Genomic DNA, 26,507 nt, shown 5'->3' on the forward strand with positions numbered 1-26,507 from the left:
GAGCGCTACTCGGGGGCGGGGCCCGCGGGCTGTGCGCATGCGCCGGCGTTCCGGACTAGGCTCAGGGCGAGACGGTGGCCGAGAGCGCACAGGGCGGCGGACGGTGGCCGACGAGGTCGGGCATGGAGCACGTAGAGCGCTGCGCGTGGTTCCTCAGGGGGACGCTGGTGCGAGCTGCCGTGCGGCGCTACCTGCCCTGGGCGCTGGTGGCCTCCATGCTGGCGGGCTCCCTTCTCAAGGAGCTCTCCCCGCTGCCCGAGAGCTACCTCAGCAACAAGCGCAACGTCCTCAACGTGTGAGTGCGCCCTGGGTTCTCCTGCCCCCGCCATAGCCGCCCAGCTGTCGCCTCGTCCAGAGCTGGGGGCTAGCTGCTCTGATGGCCGGGTCAGTGGAAGGGGAAGTCCTCCCGATCGCGAGAGCATCTGCACGCGTGTCGCGGCCGGCGGACCCCGGCACAGCTAGTGTCACCAGCAGCTCGGCGTGCACACCCAGTCCGGACAGCCTGGGCGGGTGACGAGCAGGGTGGTGTGTGACCGTGTGTATGCAGGGGCGCAGGGCGGGGAGCGGGTGAACCAGCCGAGGTCGCTGCTCCCCCGCCTCCCCTTGCAGTCAGGAGTTGGCCCCTGCCCTGGGGAGATGCCCCCTCCCTGCTGCCTGCCGGTGTCAGTCCCCATGCCGCCACCCTGACCCCCGTCCCCCCCCCCCCCCGGCGTCTGACAGTTCCATCACCGGCGGTGAAAGACCCGCCCCCGCTCCGCTTTGAGAGCCGGGTCCCAGCCGAGGACGGAGCCCGCCCTGCAAGGTAACCTCGGAGGCGTGGAGCCCTCCAGGCTCTGCCCTTTCCCCTGGATCTCCTTGGACTTTCCCAGCCACTCAAAGTTCATGGCAGGGACCCAGGAAAGCCATCCAGCTGGGCTCTTCGAGATATCGCCTTCACGGCACCCACTCACTGCTTTTGATTTCTTTCTTTCTTTTTTAAACTCTTGGACTATTGCACAAAAACACTACTGCAGGAGGTAAACGCTGATCGCTGACATTTCTTCCTGGTGCTGTGGCCCTAGATTCTTTAGAATTACAGTGTCAGCAGCGTCTCTCCAAATCAACCCAACTTCAGTTATCGACTCAAAACCCTGGTCTCTGTCCCCAGCAGCCTTGTCAAAAGCCTGCCAGGTGTTGGCTCTGGCAAGATCTGTGAGTATTCGTCTCAGGGGAAACGTTTAGGGGAGGCCCTGGGTGGTGTCTTAGACACCTTTGGAACCCAGGGCAGGGTTGTCCTGTCCTTGGCCACCTTCCTTCCTCACCCATGTGGAGGCTGGACCAAGACTAGGTGATGGGAGTGGTAGTCGCCCCAGGTCTCTTGCCGCTGGTCCCCGGGGCAGCCACCTTTGACAGCACAGGGGAGGCAGACGACGCAGCCGCTGCTTTATCCGGCCTGGGAGAGTGGGGAGCCAAGCAGCCTGGCAGACAAGGCCCTGTTGTTTGCCAGTAGCCATGGATCCTGGCATTTTGTACCAAGCTTCTGTGCTAATTCATGGAAAGGAACCAGGGAATCATGGGCTCGGGAAGGGATTTTAAAAATCACTGGGTTCCCTCAGTGCTATTTGATAGCTGAGGAAACAGGCCTAGAGAAGTGTGGCAATAAGGCAAGTCGGAGTCAGGATTTGAGTCTGATCTTCTGGTGTGAAGTCAGGCTCTTTTCCGAGATCGTTTTCTGCCACACAGGAAGGAACCCTGGTGTAGAAAAGCATGGGCTTTGGGACTGGCCAAACCTTGCTTTCATCTGCGCTTGTGGGTTGTGTGAGTATGACCCGGGGCCAGTTTTTCAACTTTTCTGAGTCTCAGATTCTTTATCTCTAAAATGGGGAAACTGATACCTTCCTCCCAGGGTGTGTGAGTGTTCTATGGGCAAGTGAGGTAGGTGAAAGCTCTTGGCCTATGGTAGATGCTCAGTTATTACTACTTTCCTGAACAAATAGCATAGTGCTCAAGATCACAGACCCTGGATTTGAATCCCAGCTCCACGACTTGTGATCTCCGCTTTAGGCATGATACCTCTCTGGGCCTCAGTTTTCTTATCTGTAAATGGGAATAATAACAGTCCCTACCATATGCAGTTGTTAAGGACTAAATAGTTAATACATTTAACATATTTAGTAAGTTGTCATCTGTAGCTTTGGGTTGTGACATTGTTTCCTCTCTGCCATGTGCCCTCTCTTCACTTCCACTCTCCTCCTCTGCCAGGTATTTTGTCAAAGTGGCCTGGGGCTGGACCGTCTGTCTCCTCCTGCCTTTCATTGCCCTCACCAACTATCACCTGACAGGCAAGGCTGGCCTGGTCCTGCGGCGGTTGAGCACCCTGCTTGTGGGCACGGCCATCTGGTACGTCTGCACAGTCATCTTCTCCAGTGTTGAACACTACACGGGCAGCTGCTACCAGTCCCCAGCCCTGGAGGGGCTCAGAAAGGAGCCCCAGAATAAGCAGCAGTGCCACCAGGAAGGGGGCTTTTGGCACGGCTTTGACATCTCGGGCCACTCCTTCCTGCTGACCTTCTGTGCCCTCATGATTGTGGAGGAGATGGCTGTGCTGCACGAGGTGAAGACGGACCGAAGCCACAGCCTCCACACCGCCATCACCGGCCTGGTGGTCGCTCTGGGCCTCCTGACCCTCATTTGGGTGTGGATGTTTCTGTGCACGGCTGTTTATTTCCACAACCTGTCCCAGAAAGTATTTGGCACCCTGTTCGGTTTGCTGGGCTGGTATGGGACATATGGGTTTTGGTATCTGAAGTCTTTTTCCCCAGGACTTCCTCCCCAGACCTCTCGTTTGAATTTGAAGCAAGACAGTTATAAGAAATAAAAGAGAAACAAAAGGAGTGACAGCAGGACAATGGGTAATATATTTTTTCATTTATTTTTCTTAATTATTTGGCTAAATTATTGATCCTACATCAGAGAGGAAGCTTACCAGGCAGTTTTGGTGGGTGATGGTGGAGTCTGGGAAGTGAGTTCACTCTCCAGACTGTTCTTGGCGACATCACTGTGTGTCACAAGCGCCACCATTTCCAGTTAGGCACTTTTTGTCCCTGGCAAGACTTGACCTTAATCTGGACTGTCCCGTTTGTCCCTGGAGGGCACTTAGGCTCAGTGAGAGTGCAGAATCAGGAAAGCCTCCTTTGTGTGGCCGAAGGGGAGGCCAGGGCCTCAGGACTCCTCTGCTGCATTGTTCTCTCCCTGATTCTAGTTTCCTTTTGTTTTAGTGGCTGTTGATGCTGTTATTTGACAATATTTCCCTCGGGTCAAAGTAACCAACTGTTGCCTGAAAGACAATGGTTTTAATATTTGTTTCATCTGTGGAATGTTAAATATTACAACTGGCTTGTGATTAGCTGTCAAAACACTTAAACTGGAGTGCCTCTCCAAGCGAATATTGGATGATTTTCATATAATGAACGGAGAGAATTTTCTGTCATGTTGTCTACTATATATATTGGTGTTTGAAGCAATAAGGTTAACTTTTCTTTATTTTGAGTGAATGCTTTATAGTTTTTAATAACAACTCTGCGTTTGTTCTTTGTTGACAAAACTCCTGAAACTAACTCAGACTCCACTGCTGCACTTTGGCACACGTGTGTAGATTGCTTTGAGGGTTTTTTTTTTAGAACACTAACTTTTTATAAACCAAACTCTTGGCTTTATGGTATTAAATTCTACCTTGTGAGGCTCTTTTCTCTGTTAAGAATAAAACCAGGAAGTAGACATTTTAATAACCACTTGATCAATTTTAAGCCAAGTCAGAGTAATTTTACAAAATGTGTAATTGCACTGAAACTTTCCTGACCACACGTCATTGGTATATAAACTGACCTGTGCTTCAGAGACATATGTATGTTGATCATTTGCTGTGGCCTAAAGCATTTTTACCTTTTGGATATGATTATGATAAGTCAGAAGTGAAGGGATATGTCTTCCATTGCCTTTGATGGCAAGAAACTAAGCTGTTTGCACAGATGTCCTTATCAAATGTTGGCATGACTTTGGTTGCACCCTCCTCTTATCTGGGCCTATTCTATTGGTCTTGGAACCCCCTTTTATGTCCCCTTTGCAGCCCTTCTCAATTTCCCACCTTGTGATTCTGTGGTCTTGATTGTGAGAATGCTGGGAAGGATTAGAAATCCTGTCACCTCCCCCTCACAAAGGCACAGTTACACCCTCTTCCCCTCCCCCAGGCTGTCTCCTTAAGCCTTTCAGACTGAACCCCTTGCATATTGGATAATCATCTTTGAAGCTTCTTTGATGCCCCCATTCCCTCCCAGTTAATAGCATACAGATAAGCACTGCACTCACTGGCTTAACTCAAGTTCAGGTTGTTAGAAGCTTGAGCTCTGGAAAACCTTCAGGGTACATTGTATTTCATATAATGATTTATTTAAAATATGAAGTTCGTATCTCCTTTGTATCCAGTTGAGCTGCAAGTTACCTTGTATCAATCAAAATGTGAGGTGGCCCGGGGCTGGTGTGGCTCAGTGGTTGAGTATCAACCCATGTACCAGGAGGTCAGGATTTGATTCCCCATCAGGGCACATGCCCAAGTTTCAGGCTTGATCCTCAGTGTGGGATGTGCAAGAGGCAGCCAGTTGATGATTCTCTCTCACCATTGATGTTTCTACCTCTCCCTCTCCTTTCCTCTCCGAAACCAATTAAAAAAAAAAGATGATTATTAAAAAAAAAAAAAAAAGTGAGGTTTGTTACCTTGTACCCGAAGAAGGTAACAGAAACACTGGCAATGAAATTTTGGCGGTGTCACCCTGGTGATTTGGGGACATTGGTAAAGGGCAGTGGCCCCAGGAGATTAGTTTTGCTCTGTGGAGTGGGAGTGGGGTGGAAGTGGGGATGGGGTAGGTAGCAGGAGCTTGTGGAAGGGATTGAAATCTCTCCAAAGTTTCATGTTCAGCACCAAAAGGCAACAGGCACAAGGTGACTCCAGAAGTTCATTTGTCACACTTAAATCTCTAGACATTTTTCTCGTCTGGGTCTGAGTCAAGCTCAGCATTCAATAACTCTGCAGAAAGTATCCATTACTGAGCCTTGCACATTGATTAGTCTTCCACTGCTTCCTGCTCATTCTTAGCACCCTTGCCTTTTTCTTGGGAGCATGCCCTCTGTCCCTATGTGAGACAGTTGGGTGCAGCTGAGTTTGGGCTTAGGCAAACGAGATGTGGGTTCAACTCTTGATACCACTGCTGAGTGCCATCTGACCATGGGCAAGCCTCATTTTCCTGGTATAATACAGAGGTGATGCTGTTAGGATTCAGGGAAATGATGCATGTAAAATGCCCAGCACATGTATGTATAGTCCCCTACCCCTTTTTCTTGATTAAGCCCTTTAAAATTTTTTGGCTCCTCCAGAGAAGGCAGGGAAACTAACATCTTTTGAGTGCCGTTTGGGGGTCTGTGTCTCCTGTTGAAATGGGCTTGTATTGTCTTTTGAAAAGTGTGTTGTCCCCAGGCGCTGAACAAGAGGCTTTTGAGGGCATCTGTGATCCCAGAGTACCGCCATGCTTGTTTTGCCTTTCCACATGGAGGTTCACTCACCGACGCCTCGTTTTCCACACGCATCTGTCATAGTCTGAGTACCAGATTGTATTTAGAGAATGGCTCTTGCCACTGTTATATACACACAGATCGTATGTGTAAACAAGCAAATTAAGTAAACTGGAGATAATGGAATACCACATTCCAGCTTCTGCGTGTTCTTTTCCAATACCCTTAAGGAAGTCTGCAACCAGTAAAGCTCAGCCCACTTTATGAAAGTAGCATTAATTCTTTGCTGAGCTACTCATTGTACATAGAGTATTTCATGGCTGTAGTTAATTTTATTTTTTTTCTCCTAAGTCCTGTAAACTAAATATGTGTTCAGTCATGTATTTAGCTTGATTTACTCCTTCCCTCCCCCATATCCGTGTCTTGGAGTCCTGGCCTCTGGATCAGCCAGATGTGGGAGCAGTTTTCTTGGCAGGAGAAGAGGTAAGCCTCATGGAAATAACACCAAAGAGCATTTACAAAGTTCACTCAAATGAGGTCATCTTTGAACGTGCCTCAGAGCCTGGAGACCTAGATGTGGGGGAAGGCTATTTGTGCCTTTTCATGCCCACTCATTTGCCAGCCTGACCTACTTGGGCAACCCCAGGTAGTGTCTGTCGAAAGCTCAATGGCTCCAGGATTAGAATCTCCTCACACAGCAACTTTCCTGTTCACGTTCTTTCAGCAGCAATGAACCCTTCTTGAGTTCATACCGTGAGCCAGGAGCTGGGAAGGATGGTAGATTCCCTCCCTCTTGGACTTTGTGGTCTGAAGTCAGTCCCTTTGGAGCCTAAGATGTGTGCTGGGGTTGCAAAGGTAAATTAGATACACCCATTCCTTCAAGGAATTTTCACCATAAAGTGTCTGAGTGCTGGTTAAGGTCAGGGCATGGGCACATAAAGCAATGGACAACCAGCTGCGCTGGGAAATGAGGGAATGTTTTCACAGAACCTAACAATTCTTTAGGGTCTTGAAGGATGAGGATGAGTTCAAGCAGTTAGAGAAAGGCTTCCAAGGAAGTAAGAACAGCATGCCCAAGGACACAGCTATGCTGCCATAATTTTCACTCAGATGTCCCTTCTCAAGAAACCTCACTCTCCCATCATTTTCAAAAGCCACGGAGATGGAAGGAAGGCAGACTGACAGGACAGTTTGAGCCGGCTCCCACCACTGCTTTTTCGGATTTTCTGTGTGACCTTGAATCAATGACTCAACATCTCTGGGTCTCCATTTCCGTAGCTGATAAATGACGGTAGTGGACTGAACAACCTCACCAACTCTCCTACTCTATTCTGTTTCTCTGTGCTGTTTGATGACAAGTTCTTCCAAGCTGGTTATGACTTTCATTTTAGGAAACAACGTGAAAAGAAACTCCCACTCAGAGCTGAGGTGGCAGCTGGTTTCCTGGGTGAGTGACGGAGGAGCGGCCCTCGAGATGCACTTATCACAGCCCCCCTTTTCTCTGCGTTGGCAGCCTGTTGTCGCTCAGACCTTTGCATGGGTTCATACGGGGCTTCTGGACATGGGAAGCTGAACCTAGTTCCCAGAGGGGTGACCTACAGAAGTCTTTTTAAAAAGTCTCCAAAATCAAACCATTTTTCATAGCTATTAAGGAGAAGGTAGTTTCTGTTAAGAGAAACCCTGTGCAGTATAGTCATCTTCAGAAATTGTCCCCTCTGGCAAGTTTTAAAGTTGAACACACAGCACAGAAAACAGGTACTCTCATACCTTGGGGTGTGGTGGCAAATTGGTACAACCTGTTTAAATGATAACCTAGTAGTATCCAGACTTGAACTGTGTAGACCCAACAATCTCAGTCTAGGATTTGGGCTATGGAAATGCTTGTAGAAGTGGACAAAGATAAGCTGCAAAGTTCTTATGCAGCTCTGTTACAGTGAAAAAGTGTCAGCTCAAATGCCAATCAGTTAAATAAATTATGGTAACTCTGTATTAGCAATATAATGCAGTCACCACAAAGAATAAATGTTATATTTAGTGTGGAATCTGGTGGCAGGAAGACTTGGTTTTGTGCTGACTGTAACTTACAGCTGTGTGCCCTCAAACAAGTTAGTCTCTGAGCCTCTGTAAATGGGGATGATAGTGCCTCACCTCTTTCAACATTCACTGCCCCAGAAATTGAGGAGCTTCAAGTAAACCAGGCACTGTGCTAGGCACCGCATTCATTTGAAGAGACATGGTGCTTTCAGGGGGTTTACACTCTAGTTGGGCACAGACAATAAAATGAGCAACTCCAAACAGGGTGCTGGGCTCAGAAGTAGAGTGCCCCCCAACTGCCCTAACATTGTCACAGCTCAGGCAGAGATGATTTACACAAAGCTCTTAGACAAGCGAAGGAGTAGGGGAGGTTGGCATGGACTCAAGCCAGACTGCCTGGGTTCTAATTCTGGCTCTGCCATACACACTGGCTGTGTCACCTTCAACAGTTCCTTAACATCTAGGCCTTGGTTTCCTCATCTGTAAAATGGGGTAATATAAGTACCTACCTCATATAGCTGTTGTGAGGACTAATTGAGTTGATATTTGTAAAGTCTTAGAATAGGACCTAGTATATATGTGGTGCTATATAAATGTCTTTCAAGTGCACAGTAAGTCCCTAATGTGCCCTCATTACTGTAACCACTTTAAAATGAGGACAGAGAAACCCCATTCCTGTAGGTGTTTCCATTTTGATCCACTCAGAAGTAGTTAAAATGTAGTCAGTGAATGGGGAAGGCCATGTCCCAGTGATCTAGCATGGGAACAGAGTCTCTAAGGCAGCATTCTAGTTTCCAGATTAACTAGAGGGTGAGGGAGAGCAAGAGACAAGTTTTCCAGGAGAGCTGAAAGGAAAGGATAGTCGTGTATCCATGGGGTCCTTTTGGCCAAAGTAAAGCATTCCCCTTTTTTGCCCCCCGTTTGAGGTGCTGTCCATTCACAGGCAATCCAAGGGCTGCCTGGTCTTGGTTTCCAGGCTGCATATTTTGGGGAGACTGACTGGAAGCCTTATCATGGAGCCTTGTTACGTCCCTGTCTTCTCTGCTTTGGCTGCCTGGGGGATGAATGTGTGTCTGAGTGCTCAGGAGGTAAGTAGGTAGGGGTGCCTGGGAGCCACCCTGATAAGCATCTTAATTACTGGAGCAAAGTTATTCAGGCCTTGCCCTACCGGGCTGCTGTGGCCCATTTCCCAACCACTCCTTTCATCCCTTCTTGCCTCTGCTTGCATTGACTGAGCATGCTGTGTTTGCCAGGTATCCCTGTGCAGCTGGGGACTGAGGCAGGGGTGAGTGGGTGGGGTATAAACGGACTCTCATCTGGAGTTTTAGAGGCATTGCACTTGAACAAGTAGATTGCATCCAAATCCTGCCTACCAACTCCTCAGCTGTGTGACCTTAGGCAAGTAACTTAGCTTCTCCGGGCTTGTTACTCATCTATGAAAGGGGGATAATTCTTTCTACCTCACTAGTCTTTGACTGGCTTAATGAAATCATAGATGGGACAATATATTTTTTTCAATCTTTATTTCTTAATTGATTAAGGTATTACATATGTGACCTCATCCCCTCATAACCACCCCCCCAGGAAAATAATTTATAAGCTTTAAAATATCAGGCAACTATGAGGGCTGCTTATTATTGAGATTTATCTTTACCTAATGAATGTCTCTCTCATAAGCCTGGGCACTGTAACTCTATCAGGTGGTACAATTTTTTCGGATGTGGTTTCTATATAAAAGCAAGTCGGCATCGTCTCTGACACTTAGCATTCAGCTCTTGGTCTGGAAAATGTTGTCCTATCAGTGGGGGCCACCAAAAGCCCTTAGCTCTACTCGGCAGGGCAGCAGTAAGCAGCATATCTTCACTTTCTTACAGTGCATGTCAGCTTTTCTGTTCTCTGTCATCATCTAGTCCAGCAGTCGCCAAACGGTGGTCCGTGGACCACTGGCGGTCCGGGAAGTCTGGAAGATTGGCGACTGCTGATCTAGTCTGTAGAGACCTGGATTATCCTGATGTTCCCCTAAGAAAACACTGATCCACCACATTGACGACATCATGCTGTACCCAGTGAGCAGGAGATAGCAGGTGCACTAGATGCTTTAGGAAGACCCAGGCATGTCAGAGGGTGGTATATGAACCCCATGAACATTCAGGAGCCTGGCACCTGGTGAAGTTTCTAGGGACCTAGAGGTTAGGAAACGCCAGGTTATCCCTTCCAAGTAAAAGGCAAGTTGCTGGTCCCTAAGAAAAAAGCACAACTGGTAGCCCTCTTTGGATTTGGGAGGGAATGCACATGCAATTGTGTGCTGCTCCAACCTATTCACCGAGTAACCCATACATAGGACAGCCAATTTTGAATGGGTCCCAAAGCAGACTTAGGCCGCAGTGCAAGATGCTCTGCCAATTGAGCCACACGACCCAGTCGATCCAATGGTGTTTAAGTTGTCTGTGATATTTAAAATTTACATTTCCTTTTAGCCCCCGAAGCCCTAATAGGAAAATCTCTGCCCATCCCTAGAACTTGGAACAAAGTCATGTCTTCTTCTACAAATAACAATTATTCCTTTAAAATATAGTGTCTGGCTTGCTACTGGGCTGTGGTAGAGACCTAATACCTGACCATGAGACACCAAGTGACTATGCACACTGAACTGCCCATCATGGACTGGGTGTCATCTGATCCATCAAGCTATAAAGCTAGACATGTACCGCAGCATTCTATCAAGTGAGACTGTCACCTATTCCTACCACACTGCCACCTCTTCCTCAGTCAATACCTAAGGCCCCATAACAAATACCCTGTGATCAATTGATGGAGGAAGAGAAAGCTCAGGCCTGGAACCAATTGGAAGTGGATGGTTGCAGCACTATAGGAAGGCCTGAAAGATATTGGAGAAGGGAAATCCTTTCAGTGAACAGAATTTCAGGCAATACAGTCAGCCCTCCATATCTGCTGGTTTTGCACCTGCAGATTCAACCAACTAGGGATCAAAATATTTGGGGGGAAATGTTACTTTAAAAAATTGATTTTAGAGAAGGAGAGGGAGAGAGAGAGAGAGAGAGAGAGAGAGAGAGAGAGAGAATGAATCACTGACTTGTTCCACTTATTTATGCGTTCATTGGTTGCTTTTTATATGTGCCCTGACTAGAGATCGAACCTGCAACCTTGGTATATCAGGACAATGCTCTAACCAACTGAGCTACTTGGCCAGGGCACACTGTTGTTGATATGTACTGTGTAGTTAGGCCTACGATGGCTACATCTGTACTGAACACATACAGACTTTTTTCTTTTCATTATTCTCTAAACAATACAGTACAACAACTATTCATATACCATTTACATTGTATTAGGTGTTATAAGTAATCTAGAGATGATTTAAAGCAGACGAGAGTGTAGGTTATATGCAAATACTATGCCATTTTATATAATTACGAGCATGCATGGATTTTGGTATCCGTGGGGGGTCCTGAAACCAATCCCCCACAAATAATGAGGGACAACTCTACATATGGTTGTCTATCTAGATGGAGATAGAAGTTCAGAAATATGGATCTACACATATTCATGGGATGGATGGTTCAACTGTATGATCAGGATTGGAGGATTGGTAATAAGGAAGTCTGTGAGAGAAGGTAAGATGGATCTTTAACAGTGGATACAGAAGAAGAGGATAATTGTATTTTATGCAAATATTCCCCCTAAGAAACCCACTTCAGAGGAGACTCTCAATAAATAGGTGAACCAGATGACTTGTTCTGTAGATGTCAGTCTTTCCTTTCCCCAGTAACCCCCCTGTCCCATCACTTGTGGGGTGCCTCACATGGGACAGGTTTTGCTCAACAGGCTCACATATGAAATGGCCAGTAATTGAGCTAGAGGTTATAAGTGGACACAATAACATGGACTTCTCTTATCAAGACTGATTGAGCTAAAACCACCATTGAGGGCCCACCTTGCATGAATTCCCGATATGGCACCATTCCCCACCTAGTGGCAGGTTGATTACATTGACCTCTTCCATCACGCAGGGAGCAGCAATTTGTATATTCTGTATATGGGTTTGCCTTCTTTGACCACATGCACAGACACCTTGGTTCCAGTCTTGATATTCCATACAATACTGCTTCTGACCAAAGAGGTGACATTACAGCAAAATAAATGTAGCAGTGTGATTATACCTATGGAATTTTCTGGTCTTATCTAGAAGCAACAGACTTATAGAAAATTGAGATGGCCTAATGAAGACTCCCTTATAGGGACAGCTGGGAGACACTGCAATGTTGGGATGCTGTCTACAGGACACATCATATACTTTGTACCAACCATAATGCTGTTTCTCCACATGCAGGAAACATGGATCCAGCAATGCTGAGGTGGAAATACTTTCACTATTGCACAAAATAACCCATTCACAAAAATGTTGCTTTCCATCCCTGAAACTTTGGACTTTGATGGCTAGATATTATAGTTCTTAAGGAAGGAATGCTTCTATTAAGGAAAACATTGATTGCCACTCAGTCGTTTTGAGCTCCTCGTACCATTGCAACTATAAGCAAAGAAGTAGATTACTCTACTGGCTGGCATGATTGGCCTGATCACCAAGAGTAAATTGGATTGCTGCTACAGTGGTGGCATGGAAGACTATATGGGAACTAGAAGATTCTCTGGGTGCCCCGTTATACTTCCACATCCAACAGCAAAAGATTAATAGAAGACTACAACAGCCCAAGTCTGAATCATTTCACCAGTAAAATACCCTAAACATGAGGTCCAGGCTGGGGGCAAACAAAAAAAGCCCAAAACATAGAATAGCTAGTGGAAAAAAAGAGAAATTATAAATATCAACAATGGCCTTGGTATCAGTTACAGAAATGAGGGCTGAAGCAACTATGAGTGTTTTCTTTCCTGCTTGTCATATACGTATATATATTGCATATAAGGATTACTGGTGATGGTTAAATTGATGTTTTAATCTATATATTACAGTATATTGAGGTGTGCCTGTGATCTCTGGGACTAGAGGTGGACCAAAAAGAGACTCTGACATCATCCAGAGTGATGTTACTGACTAGTGGGGCTTTGTGGGTCTCATTTTTAGAGAGAAGTTGTATCCTCATTTCAGGAGAGCATTGGTCCCGTTAGAATTAAGCATGATGTTATTGTCTTTGAGTGGAGTTTAATTATGAGTGGGAGGGTCTGCGTGGATGTTTAAGTAGCCAAGGGGTGGACAGTGTTAGATAATGCCTCAAGTATCTAAATGCTTGCCTTGTCTTGGCACTGGCTATTTTTTTCTTTTCATCTTGATGGAAAAAAATTCTTATACGTTTTAATAAAATAAATAAAACTATGCCTTATGTTCCACAAATTATACCTCTGGTTTAATGATCTTGGGGCATTTGAACACATTTTTTTCTGGGTAATTGTGAGGACATGTGCCCTGGGAGCCCCCTGACAGTCCATGTACATAAGCAAATGGCTGTGAGCATGCTCTGTAAACTGTGAAGCACTGTCCAAGTGAGGTGGGTTTATGTCAAGAGCAGAACTTTGCAAAGTCTATCCAGGAGCCATCCCTACACTCATCAACTTGAAACCTGAACTCACGGATGCTGAATCTTGTGTCTCCACCCCTCTGATCCCAGCCTTTGGAAATGAGAGCTAGATGGACAACACAGGTTTACAAATGAAAAGCAACGGCTTCTCCTGGGTGCTTTATTGGGGGCTTTCAGTGGTTTCTAAGCATGAATGGCAGTGACACTCAGACCTTCTCCCAACATGCAAAAGGCACAGGAAAGTGAGACAGGACCAGGGTGGGCAGCATAGGTGAGGAGATCCCCCTGCGTGGCATGGTGGGGCATGCGAGGCACCCCACAAGTGATGGGACAGGTGGGCATTAAAGGAGATGGCTTTGGCAGAGGCTAGCAGAGGGACTTGAGGTTCATCTACCTCCAGACCCACCCCTGCACTCGGGCCGGACTGACCTTCTAAGACTGTGAACTTGGCTTTTGCTGAAAGTCCACCTCACATGATGGGAAAAATCAGCTCCGGGTGGGAAGAGGGTGATGGATGCTGCCTTCAGGGATTACTGGTAGAGTGCCAAACCAAACTCACTGGCCGCAGCAGGAGGGGAATGAGGGTGTGCTCATGGTGTCCGTCCTAGTCCTGGTTTGGTGGTTGGGTGCCACTGCCTTGGCTTGAGCCACTGCTGTCTCAGTCCATGTCCAGGAGAAGAATGAAGTCCCTTCTGATCTTCACGGGCCTCCCATGGAGTCTCCGGGTCTCTAGCCCCACCCAGAGGTACCACTTAGAAGAGTTGAGTCTTGATGTTGGCTTTGTCCTGTGGAAAGTTCCCTGGGCAAGAGGGAAGGGGAGGCGAGGGGTCAGGCCCTCGGAGCCCCCAGCACCTCCCAGAATCTGGGCCCTGATGGGTGAAATGGCCTGGGACTCACCTCAGATCCTAACCAGTCCCCACAGTTCCATCTTGAGACCTTGAATCAAAAGAAAAGGCATCCGTGCTTTGTTTCTGTTCTCTCTCTCACTCTTTCTCTCCGTTAGTAGAGCCGTGGCTTCAACTCACGGCATTGGCAACGTCTACTTCTAAACTATGGAATGTTTTCACACCGACAATAGAATTACTCCGAACAAGGGGTGGGGAAGGGGCTGTTCAAGTGTTCATGAGACAGTGCATTACTGAGAGCTCATTGGGAATCACACAGCACAGAGACAGTGACAGTCAGACACCAAGCCTGGGCCTGGCTCAGCTCTAGATGTATTTTTTCTTGAGGTACCAGTAGGCAAAATAGCCCATCCCGCCCAGGGAGCCCATGAGGAAGGAGGCCCCAAAGAAAGATGGCGGTTTCCGCTTGACCAGCCGGAATGCATTGGGGATGACGGCCGATAGCAGGGTGGTATGAATGTCGCCGAGAACTTTCCGGAAGGCAAAGCGCTTCTGGACCCTCTCAAAGAAGGACTGCAGGTTGGGCCGGCTGCCGTCCTCCCAGTATTTCTTGGACAGTCCCAGGAACTTGAGGCGGTGCAGGGTGGCTCCCAGAAGGACGTCGGCGAGAGTGAAGGCACAGCCGCAGAGCCACAGCTCACATTTCTGTCCTAGAGGAAGAGAGAGGAGATGGGGGCAGGAGGGATCAGCTTTTCAACCCCATGCACTCGCTCCTCTCCCCTTGACTCCTTTGATGTTTGTCCACCTGCCATGGTGTTTCCCCAGGGTCATTCACTCCTATACAACTTTAATGATTTTGCCACATCCTTTTACTACCCCTATCAATTTTTTCTTTAAATCAACTGAATTTTTAAGTGCAAGCACTGAGCTTTGTGGCTTCAAGATTTAGATACTGGGAAACAGGAGAAACCATAGAAGCAGCATGAGAAGGAGTGGCCTGGGCGGTGCGAGAGGCCCACTAGTGTGTAGGGTCGTGGAAGCCACGATAAGTGTTCCAAGGAGAAGGGAATACTCAGCTGTGTTCAGATGCTGTGGAGAGGTCACGTAAGAGGAGGCCTGAGAATGGAGATTATATTTGGCAGCTGGTGACCTTGACAAGAGCAGCTGGAGTAGATGCTGACAGTGAAAGGCTGGTTGGAAGGAGTTCAAGTGAGAAAGGGAGGAGAAGAATTGGAGACGGTAAGCAAAGATCACTCATTCAAGGAATTTTGCTGTAATGGAGAGGATACACTAATAATTTGACACAGGTCAAGAGTGTTTTTGTAAGTTGGGAGGAAAAGCTAGCATGTGGATCTACTCTCCTCCCTTCTCCTTGCAGCTTCGTGCCCCTGAAGAATGACTCTGGTTCCAGGGGGTTCCGCCAATGGGGAGCAGTGGCAGGAGGGAGGACGGTGGTGAGAGTGAGGTCAGAGTCTTACATCCCTCGGTTTCCTCTCTGCAGGTCACTGTCGACTGGCTGCGTCCCTAGAATGAAAGCTACAGCTTCTGTCAGGTGGCGCTCTCTATGCAGTCTGTCTGTCCAGTTCCTGAAACTGCTCCCACCTCTCACGACCTCAGGCCCAGGATACCACGCTTTTCCTTGTGGTTTCCCTAAATCCTGCCCACATATTTATAAACAGACCCTATAATAAGCCTCCTCAATTACCAATTTGGGGTCACCCTGCGTCCTATGGGGTCCTGCCTGGACCACACCCCTTCTGTCCTTTCATGGACTTTGCATCATTGGTCCTGCATCTTTCTCCTTTCACTGGGTCATTTCTGTCATCCTGAAAACACACCTTGTATCTACTATAAAAGAAAAAATTCCTCCCTTTGCCCCGCACACTTCTTCAGCCCCCACCCCATTTCTCTATTCCCTTCTACAGACAAACTTCTCAAAAGAGTTGTCTCCACTTGACCACACTTCCTCCCACTCACTCTTCAGTCTTTTGTCCCGAGTTCAGTGAAACTGCTCTTGGTAGGGTCACCACCAAAGCCATGGGCCCAAATCCAGGGGCGCTTTGCTATCCTTGGTTTACTCAGCCTCTCAGACCCTTTATGGGAGCCCATGACACAGGCTCCTCCTACCTCACTGGCCACTCCATGTCAGTCGGTTTTGCCTGTCCCTCTGCCTCTACGCCTCTCTGAATGTGAGGGAACCTCAGGGCAGGCATGGAATTTTAAAATGTGTCCACAGATTGATTCTCCTCCCCAGGACTACGGGCTGTATTTCAGGACTTGTACTAAGGAAGGGAGTGTGGCAGAAGTGACAGTGACTCCCAATGGTAGGTCACGAAAGAACTGTGGCTTCCGCTGCTTCTCCCTCCCACGGGTCACTTGTTCAGGAGAAAGCCAGCTGCCGTGTTGCAAAGAAACTCAAGCAGCCCCATCGAGATGCCCAGGTGGTGAGGAGCCGAGGTCTCCTGCCAATGGTAGGTCACGAAGGAACTGTGAGCAGCCCCATCGAGATGCCCACGTGGTGAGGAGCCGAGGCCTCCTGCCAACAGCCAGTGGGGAACTGAGACATCTAGTTAGGAACCCTGAGAACGAGCCATCTTGGAAGCCAATCCTCCAGCTCAAATGACCAGAGCCCCAACCAACAGCTTGACTACAGCCTGCATTATACAACCTTAATTAGACCACCCAGCTAAGCTGCTCCAAAATTCCTGACCCGTGTGTGATATAAGAAGTGCTTTCTGCTTAAGCTACTAAGTCCAGGAGCAATTTGTTATGCAGCAGGAGATAACTAATACAGCAGTTCTTGATCCCCCTCTTTGTCTCCACTCTCTCCTAAATGAAATCATTCAATTCTGTGGCTTTAAGCACCACATATATGCTAAAGACTTATACATCTTTATCTCTAAATTCTGACTTCTCCTTTTAAAATGATACTAGACTATCCAATGGCTTATGTGATACCCCCTGGTGTGTCTAAAAGGCATCTCAAACTTACTGTGTCTCAAAGTGAACACATGGTCCCCCTTGTCCATATCAGGACTCAGTAGCTGGCTCCATCTATGGGTCTTAACTATGACATTACAATATCTCTGCCCACACAGAGAGAAGTGGAGGTTTGGAGGTGCCCTGGTAGGTGACTGAGCTCCAGAGACCATGTGGGCCCAGCCAGTCTGACCTTTAAAACTGATAGCCACCCCCCTGGGCCTCTGCTGCCTCCCTCAGCCTGGAGGGACACAAGGACTGCCCACACCTCTCCATCTCAAACAACCCCATTCATCTGGCTATCAGGCAGTGCAATGCTGCCTGCTCTTGGAAGACCTCAGAACAAAAACAGAAAGTGAGGGCAGGAGGCTCACAGGCTAGGACCACCTGAGGAATGTGTCTACAGCTATTCCCCAGGACCATCAACTCTGGCCTCCATCTAGGTCACACTCCATGTCTCCCTTGATCATAACAGCAGCTAATATTGGCAGACACTTTTAATGCCATGTGCCAGGCAATGTGCTGATCCCCTCACATGCATTTTCTCACTGACCCTCACAACACCCCTGTGAAGTAGGTGCTCATGTAACACCCTTCTACAGAGCAGAAGAGGAGCCAGAACTAGTGCTTAAGAATGACTCAAGGAGCCGGTGTTTGAAGCCAGCCTCCACCACGTCTATCTGTGTAACCTTGGGAGATTATTGAACCTCTCTGTGCCTTAATTTTTTCATCTGTTAAATGGGGTTACTCATATTACATACCTCCTAGAGTTATTACGGGATTAAATAAGTTGAAATATGTGAAACACTTAAAACAGTGCCTGGCACACAGTAAGTGTTGTTAAATACATAAATCATTATGGGCTGAATTGTGTCCCTCCAGAATTCATATGTTGAAATTTTAACCCCCCCAGGGTCTCAGACAGTGACTGTATTTGGAGAAAGAGTCTTTAAAGAAGTAAGTTTGCCCTGGCTGGGTAGCTCAATTGGTTAGAGCGTCATCCCGATATGCCAAGGTTGTGAGTTCAAACCCGGGTCAGGGCACATACAAGTATCAACCAGTGAATGCATAAGTAAGTGGAACAACAAATTGAGATTTCTCTCTTTCTTTCTCTCTCTCCCTCTTCCTCTCTCTCCCTAAAATCAAAAAATAAAAACAAAATAGAGAAGTTAAAATGAGGCTGTTAGGGTGGGTCCTAGTCCAATCTGGCTGGGGTCCTCAGAAGAGGAGGACATTTTGCTGTGCAGACACCAGGGGCACGTCCACAGAGGAAAGACCATGTGAAGACACAGCAAGATGCAGCCATCCGTAAGCCCAGGAGAGAGGCCTCAAAAGAAACCGAACCCCAGAAGAAACCAACACCTTGATCTTAGACTTCTAGCTCCAGGTTTGTGAGAAAATAAGTAGGTCTGTTGTTTAAGCCATCCAGTCTGTGGTATTTTGTGATGGCAGCCCTAGCAAATTAATGGATAAATATATGAAATACACCTGAGAATTAAGGTACCCAGTGAGAATGGCAGAGCTGGGGTTTTGCCCCTAAGCACTCTTCTGTACTGGCTCCCTCAGCACCCTCTCTGACAGAACTGAAAAAGTTCCTCCTGGAGGGATGTATTATTTTCCTCTCTTAGCCATACCATACGTTTTTCTAGAGGGGATTTAAGGCAGCTGGCTTCATTACACACGACAATGTCCCTGTTGAGGACTTTAGGGACCTGTATGTGCTTTGTGCTCAAGGCCTCAGTTGTGAGATGCTGGAAAAACACTGGACCCATTAAGAAGGAACCTGTGCTTGCCCTAACTATGCTGTTTAAAAGCTGTGTGCAAGTCACCCTGAACAAGTCACTTCATTTCTCTGAGCATTAGTTTTATCATCTGGAGAATGTACACGTCTTTAGCTGTCATATGTTCTTAAACTACTATGCTCCTGGCACTTTACTGTGTGCTTTTAGGTTTTACAAGAGTCCAGCTAGGTGGGGTTAACGTAAGTTGCATTTTTATCATCCCATTTTACAGATGAGGAGACTGAGGCTCCAATAGGGAAAATAACCTGTCCAAGTCACACAGTACAGGCAGCAAAGCTGGAACTCTAACTCAAACCTGTCTGACTCTAAACTTATCTTCTAGGTCACTGTGCTCCTAGTAGAAGTGTTTGTGTGTGTGTAGCTATAACTGTAGCAGCACCTATTGCACAGGCTCCATAAATTGCATAGTTGAATAGAGAAGACTAAGTCTGTCTAAAAGAAAGCAATGGGGAGGTCCAGAATAAAATCTGAAGAAGAGCTGTGGCAAAGAGATGTTATGTAAGAGGAAAAAGGAGAGGGTGGATAGGGTCCTCCAGGCTTGAAGTACTGCAGGAGCAAAGGTATGGAGGTGGGAATGAAGCTGGTCTGCTCAGGACCCAGAGAAGAGAGCCACTTGAGAACAGAAAGAGTCAAGGTCAGAGAGTCTGGGCAAGCCTGGATGTCTGGCTGCAGCACAAAGAAGCCATAATATTCATATCTGATCAGGGGAAAAGTCACCATCACTATCACCATCACCATCATATCTTCACCAACCTTTATTAAATACCTACTGTGTGCTAAGTGATCTAAGCACTCTACATGTATTATTTTATGTAATTTCTCATCATCTCTCTTAGGTAGGTCTTATTATTATCCTCAGTTTACATGTGGAAACTGAGATCCAGGGAGGTGAAGTACCTGAACCATGGTCACTCAACAGTAAGTAGCCAAGCTAAGACTTAAACCTAGGTCTGCCTGACTCCATGACCCATGATCCTAACCCTGGGAGGGGGTCCTCTGAGATCTTTGGGGGAAAAAAGCTGGACTGGTCAAGGTCAGGGTGGGGAAGAGTGGATGGGCAGCAGCACCCACCTTACCCAGGGCTGGTACCCACCCTCATTCTCAAGTTTCCTCTTCTCCAGCTCGGCTTCTATCTGGTCCAGCACCATGGCCAGCTCCCCAAGGATCTTCTTCAGGTAACTCACATCATCATGCTCCAGGATCTTGGCCTAGGAGCAGGGTAGGCAGGAGCCAGAGAAGCTGAGTTGGCCTCAATAGAGCTGGGATGACCAGTTCTGCAAATCCAATCTCCAAATATCCCCTCAAGAGTATAGGATGCCCACTGTTATCATAGCACCCTCAGCTGGAGCTCACAATATTCCTGTAAGCTTGGCTGTCCTGCCCAGATCCCTTTCATGGGCTGGTACTCTCATACACCAGCTGCTATGAAGTTTGGTTGATAGTGGCTCATAGCTGACCCTTCTCCAGAGAATTGCTCTTGGCCAATGAGGAGGTGCCCAGAAATACTTGGGAGGTTATCCCACACCCTCTCAACCCTTCAAACCCCCCGCCAGGCAATCTGTAGCCAATGGCTGATTGATATAAGGGTATAAAAGGCTGGCCCCTGGCCTCAAGGGGGATTGACCTTGTGGTGCCATTTGTGCTCCAGAGCTCCCTGTGGAAATAGATGAACTTGGTCCTTTCCTCTTTTCCATCCCTCCCATCCTTCTGGGTTCTCCTCAGAACACTCCCTCAGTACCCAAGAACCTCTGTCCAATGCAGGCTCTGCTATTAAGAACACACCCAACACATGAGGAAACCGAGGCTCCAGGAGGAGAGTGGCTTGCCCAAGGTCAAATAGCCAGTAAATGACAGAGGAGACAGGACTGGAAAAGCAAACAACGGATTTCCCATTTCATGTCACCAACTGATCCTCTACCTAGGACCAGCTTCTCCCAGTTGTTCTTTTCCGTGGAAAAGATGGTGGGAAAGAGGAATGAGCAGGGCCAGAGGCACTCACCATGAGCTTCTTCTGTTTAGAAAGATAGGGCTCAGAGAGCTGGGGCTCCTCTTCATGGTCCAATTTCATGAGGTCTGTGGTGGCGTTGGCTAAATGTCCTGGGGAAAGAACAGGAAAGGTCCTGTCCTTCTGTTACTCAGTGTACCCCATCCCTTCCCCCACAGACTTGGAATAGGTCCCATGCACACATTGGTCTGGGAAGTAACAGTATCAACAGCCAACACTTGGTAGGCACAACGAGCTGCAACACAGGGATGGGTGAGATGCCAACCTGCCGGAGGCTCAGGATAGTGGGAGAGACAGACATCTAAAGAAACCCCTATAAAACAGAATGGTCAATCTGTAATGAAGAGTGGACAGAATGCTGTGGCATCCAGAGAGCCGCCTGCCTGGGGGACAGGCATCAAGAAACCTCACTGAGGAGGCCACTCTATTCTTGGGGATGAGCAGGAGTTTGTCAGGCATGAATATAATGCTAAACTTGGAAAAACTCGTACTTCAGTATGTCCCCCAAACCCTTTCTGTAGTGAGGAAACAGGTTCTGAGGGGCTAAATAATGTTCCGCACACATGAATAACAAGCATGTTTTGAACATAGGTCTGCCTGATTCTTGGTCTAGTGTTCATTCATTGAACCCCTACAAGGAAAAACTGTAAGAGTGTCTTGAAACTTCCACCTATGGTGAGGCAACTTCCCCAAAGATTTAGGGACTCGATGACACATCTTTCCTTGGAAAACTGACCTTGATGCCAAAAAGGCAAGGGTGAAAGAAAGTAGGTCAATGATGGGAATTCAAGCCAGCATCTTGAGAATTATCCTTAATAGGAGAAAGGTAGTGTCCTATAATCTAACTTTGAAAATTTTTAACTTTGAAAGTGTAAACTATGAACTATGGGTTTTACAAGAGGAGGTGGAAATACTAAGTGGGATAAGATCTTGGGTTCTGTTCCCTTATTGGGCAGGATTCTCTGGAATTCTTGGTCAATAAGTCTTGGACATGGTAGATCAAGCACGTGGTGGCACCCCAATCCTGCTCTGCCCCCTCCCGTGGGCCCCAACTCAATTTGGACATCCTTGGGCTTCTTGAAGACATCCTTGCCCGACCAATCTCATCATCTTCCCTGCATTCTCCCCATGTTACAGCATCCCCACACACACTAAGCAAAGCCAGATGCCTAAGGATTGTCCTCAATCCCTCCGTCTCCCTCCTCCCCACACCAAATCAGCCCAGGTCTTGTTGATTCTTCACCTTAATATTTTTCATACTTACCTTCTCCCTTTCAATCTTTTCACTATCCCTGTTAATCTTTTGCTTGGATGATTATGATTCACCCCTGTCACCTGCACTTTCTCCACTCTAATCCCTTTCCCACTCTGACAGAGACATCTTCCTCAAAACACATTTGATCATGCCACTCCCTACTTAAAACCCATCCCAGGCTCCTCACTGCCCTCAGAGAATGTCCAAGCTCCTCAACTGGTCTTCAAAGATCCCGCAGGATCCACTTCTCCTCCCCACATTGACTCCATCTTTCACTGAGCTCCCCCAACTGTCCCTATCTCCAGATGGTAACATTTTAGCCACTCTACTAGTAAATACTTAACATTTTCTGAATGTGCCTGACCATTTCAAACCTACAGGCCACTGCTCACATTCTTCTTCCTCCCAGAATAGTCTTCTGTATTCCTGAAAATCCCCTTCCGGATACAGCATAAGACCACCTCTTCCATGAAGCCTTTCCTGATCTTCTAGGAAAACTGATCACTCAGTGCCTTACTCATCCAGTGTACATGGTGCAGGTTTCTGCCAGAGAATGCAGACACACTACTCAGAGCTGCCACGCACAATTCCATTCACACTGTCGTCTATGAGAAAAGTGCCCCCTGGACTGTGCAGTGCACAACCTGTTCTGCTGCACATGGAGATTTGATGCTCATGTACTTATCTCTGGATGTTTGTGACTCCCACTAGAATATGAGCTTCTGGAAAGAAGTGGCTATGTCAGATTTATCTCTGTTCTCTTAAAACCCAGTACAGACCTGGCACAGAAAGAGCTCAGTGAGTGTTGAATGAATAAAGGAATAAATGAATGGATGAATGAAATGTTTAAGTAAACGGGTACAAAAGTTGTTAAATTTCTGACTTCTGAGATTTCTCCATTCACTACCCTATCTCCTGGCCTGATAAAAACCCAATAAACACATTCCCAGGTCTTTCCACCTTGGGGCTATATTAAGCCTCATTGATGTTTTATGAATTTGAAGGTCAAGTACAGCATCTTCTCTCTTGTTAGTCACTGGGGTTGCCCTATGGCTCTCTTCAGACAGCAGGGGGACAGACCAGGCCAAGGGAAGACCTTGGACTTCTGTATCCTGTGAGGTCTCTCCACCCCTCTCCAGCTGGGCTGGAGCCCTGGGATCCTTTCAGCCTCTTCAAAGGAGGAAGCAGGCTTGGCCTGCTCTGGACCCCCCACTGCCTTCCAGGCACCTCCAAATGGCCCAGAGTAGGAAGGGGGAGCACCTCCAGCCTCCAGAATCACTTAGGGACTACCTCTGTCTAGTCCAGGCCACTATCATTGCTCACCTAGCTGACAGTCAGGACCTCCTGACTGCTCTGCCCATTCTCAAGTTTGGTGATCTTTGTAAAATGCAGATCCAATCATGTCACTTCCCATCACTGTTTCTCCACTCACTGCTCTTTGCATAAAATTCCAGTTCTGCCAGACCTGCTCCTCAGACTCACACTATCACCCTTGGGCTACACTTCAACCACATTGAACTCCCGTTGGTCCCCAGAACACACCATGCCCTCTCCTACCCTTGAATCTGAAAGGACTCTCTTTCTCCTTCCCCTTTTAACTTATCCCTGGATGTGGGTCATCCCTGGACATTGCTGCATTTCAGAATCCTCCATGACCCCAGGGGTTGGGATAGGCATCTTCCATGTTCCCACAGCCTCCTTATCAAACAGTTTGGTTTTGAACAGATTATGCATACATACCTGTTTAAAAATTCTAACAACATTAAAGAATGTTGAGTGAAGAGTAAATCTCCTCTCATTCTGTAGTCCCTTATTTCCACTCCCCCAAAGCAAGCACTACTGGTAGCTTCTCATGCATCCTTCCAGAAATACTCCTTGCTTTGCAAGCACTTGTGCATCTATTTAACCTCTTTCTAAATATGCTAAATAGCACACTGATGTTTTTTTCCCCTTCACTTTTTTTTTCCTACTCTCTAATACATCTTAGCATTCCATATGCTTTTTAAAAAAAAAAAAAAACAGCTGCATAGTATTCTATTGTGTGAGAGGTCCAAAACTTGTTTACCCAGTTCCCAACTCATGGACAACTGGGTTACTTCCATCCTCTTGCAAGCACTTCCTATACTGCAATGAATATCCATGTACATACTTCTTGGTGCACACACCCAAATGTAACTGCAGGATAATCTCCAAGGTCTGGTCCTTTCTATGTTTGATATAAAGGGCCAGACTGTCCTGGAGAAGCTGTTCAAATTTACTTATCCCACACTAAGGAGTCCAGGAAAGGGTATAATTACCTGGTCATTTGTCTTTCTGCTTCCATGGAACTGTGACCCTGGGATGATAGAAGCTATGTCTGTCCTCATCTGTCCCAAGCCCCCGGCCCAGGGTTTGGGTAATAAAAAAACCTCATAAATATTTTTGATTGAATGGGGATGGGACAATATAGATAAATCCTGAGTCTTGTTCAAAGATGAGCTTGAGTTCCACAATCTGCTCCCTTCCCACCTTTAAACATTAAACTTATTCCTTTCAGAGGGGGTGACCATTTACTGGGCACCTATCATCTACTTCAAATTATCATGCTTTGTCTGTCTGTAGGACCCCATGGTTTCTGCACAGAGCCTGGACAAAAGTCTATAAACACTTGTTGATGGGTACTCTGATTTAATCTAACCCCCATTTACTGGATGCTGGAAACAAAAGGATTAACTAGGCCATGGGCACGTCCAGGCTACCAGCACATGGGTGATGCTTGAATTAGAAATCAGAAACCCTATAGGGGGCCTTGCCATATCTGGGAAGCCTTCCTTGGTGGTGCCAACACTGATGTCACTCAATGCTGGGCCACCAACCATAGCCCTGACCTCCCTGGGCCCCAACCCTAGGTGTCTGGGGCTGGGACTCCTGTGGGGAGGTGCCCAATTCCCCATGAACAAGACAGGATTCTAGGGAGATAAACAGCCTTGTAGCCTCTGTATGGGATGGCAGGACAAGAGTAGGGGCAGGAGATGTGAGAGACAGAGACTGCAAGAGAGGGAGAGACATTCAGTGTGATACAGGGTGAATGAGCTGGAAGGCCAGAGAGATGTAGAGAAAACGAGTGAGAGAGAAAGAGACGCAGAGAGATTAACTGAGACAGAAAGGGACAGAGAGAGGAGAGAAGGAGGGAAAAGGAGAGTAAGATACACCACTGAGAGCAAGAGGAGAAGGACTCCCATTGAAAGGGAGCAGGCGGGCAAGGAAGGGGGTCAGCAAGGGGCTGGTGCACTGCCCCGGGCACTCACTGCGGATCTCAGCCGTGGCGTACTTGGGGATCATGGAGTCGGTGGTGAGCTCGGGGTGCAGGATGCAGCCGTGTGTGTAGGCGTCCATGGGCAGTGAGTCCAGCAGCTCGCGGTACTGCAGCACCCGTGCATGCTGTGGGCTGCCCGCCTCGGGCATCAGGGCTACCACGTGCTCTGCGAGACACAGCCGGGGCTGGACCAGCGGCATGAGGCCCAACTCGGCCACCTGCCCCTGATTCAGAAAGGTCATCCTCTCGCACCCCAACTTCCAACCCCAGCATCCTGGAAATCCAAAATGTTGTGGCCCAGAGGTCCCCGGCCCACACCCTTTCCGGACTCCTTGAGATACAGTCCTCATCCAGTTGACAGGGGATCCTAGTGGTCCGGCCCACCACCCCTCCTCGCTGGAGACCTCCAAGCTGTCCTCTGAGGGGCAGGCGGGAGCCTGGGCTCCTTACTGCCAGACTTCAACAGAAGCTGTAAACTTGGACGTTTAAAATGCAACTCTCTTTGATTTTTATTGTTAATGCTCGAGGATATTTTTCCATTGACTTTTAGAGAGTAGGAGAGAGGGGGAAAGCACATCGATTAGATCTCCTTGATTTTTAAATGTTGGCAACTAATTCATATTCTTTTTAAACTGTGCATGTCTGGTCCCTGATCCCCTCTCAGCTGCTGTTTGCAGCCTCCACTGTGGGCTGTGAGCTCCTAAACCAAAGCAAGGCCAGGGGGAGGGAGGGAGGGAAGGGGACGTAGGATTGTATGAGGTTCTGGAGTGTCAGCCCTATTCTTGTCTGCAAGGTTCTGGGATATCTGGGCCCATGTCTGTGGGCTTCCTGGGAATCCACAGCCCTGACTATGCTTATAGGTTTCAGGGGGCTGGGCCTGCTAGTGCCCTGGCATCCTTGGAAGATCTCTACCCTGACTGTGGGGACTGTTCATGCCCGAGGGGATCCCAAGGGTCTGTGGCCATGCCTGTGATTCTAGAATTTTTGAGGAAGGAAGCTATAGCCTCAGAGCTTCAAGGGGGAGGGTGTCTGGACCATGCCCTTTCTCTGTAGTAGTACCAGAGTGGGGGCGCTGTGGAGATCTGTGGCTATGCAGTTCCTAGGGGTATCTGAGCCCGTGATTCATCTTGGGGGAGACTGAGCCTTGCCCATGGCTCCAGTGGGTTTCCGAAGGCTTTCCAAGGCTCTGGGGCCCCATC

At 47.7% G+C, this 26,507-nt stretch overlaps 2 protein-coding genes across 14 annotated transcripts in view; one reads left to right on the forward strand and one right to left on the reverse strand.

Annotated features, from left to right (window-relative positions):
- Positions 1–49: 49 nt before the first annotated feature.
- The window catches only part of FITM2 (fat storage inducing transmembrane protein 2), a 41,537-nt gene continuing 15,079 nt past the window's right edge, over positions 50–26,507 (forward strand). The window contains exons 1-4 of one of the 7 annotated variants that reach the window (XR_009454189.1): positions 50–295; positions 2,242–2,891; positions 11,103–11,210; positions 11,783–12,410. Coding sequence is in view for 5 of the 7 variants with exons in the window: in XM_059707013.1 (XP_059562996.1) it covers positions 123–295; positions 2,242–2,857 (789 nt within the window). In the remaining 2 variants the exon portion in view is untranslated. Of the gene's footprint in view, positions 296–2,241; positions 5,733–11,102; positions 11,211–11,782; positions 12,411–26,507 lie in introns of those variants that run through there. The other 6 variants (XR_009454190.1, XM_059707013.1, XM_059707011.1 and 3 more) reach the window with 6 other exon arrangements.
- Positions 13,252–26,507, reverse strand: part of GDAP1L1 (ganglioside induced differentiation associated protein 1 like 1) — a 39,014-nt gene continuing 25,758 nt past the window's right edge. For 5 of the 7 annotated variants that reach the window (XM_059707006.1, XM_059707003.1, XM_059707005.1 and 2 more), the window contains 4 exons: positions 25,301–25,474; positions 20,753–20,850; positions 19,847–19,961; positions 13,252–14,682 (listed from right to left, as the gene is read on the reverse strand). In XM_059707006.1, the coding sequence (XP_059562989.1) occupies positions 14,339–14,682; positions 19,847–19,961; positions 20,753–20,850; positions 25,301–25,474 (731 nt within the window). In that variant the 3' untranslated portion in view covers positions 13,252–14,338. The remainder of the gene's footprint in view (positions 14,683–19,846; positions 19,962–20,752; positions 20,851–25,300; positions 25,475–26,507) is intronic. The other 2 variants (XR_009454188.1, XM_059707002.1) reach the window with 2 other exon arrangements.

This window comes from Myotis daubentonii, chromosome 8 (assembly GCF_963259705.1).
Source record: "Myotis daubentonii chromosome 8, mMyoDau2.1, whole genome shotgun sequence".
Taxonomy (NCBI): Eukaryota; Metazoa; Chordata; class Mammalia; order Chiroptera; family Vespertilionidae; genus Myotis; species Myotis daubentonii.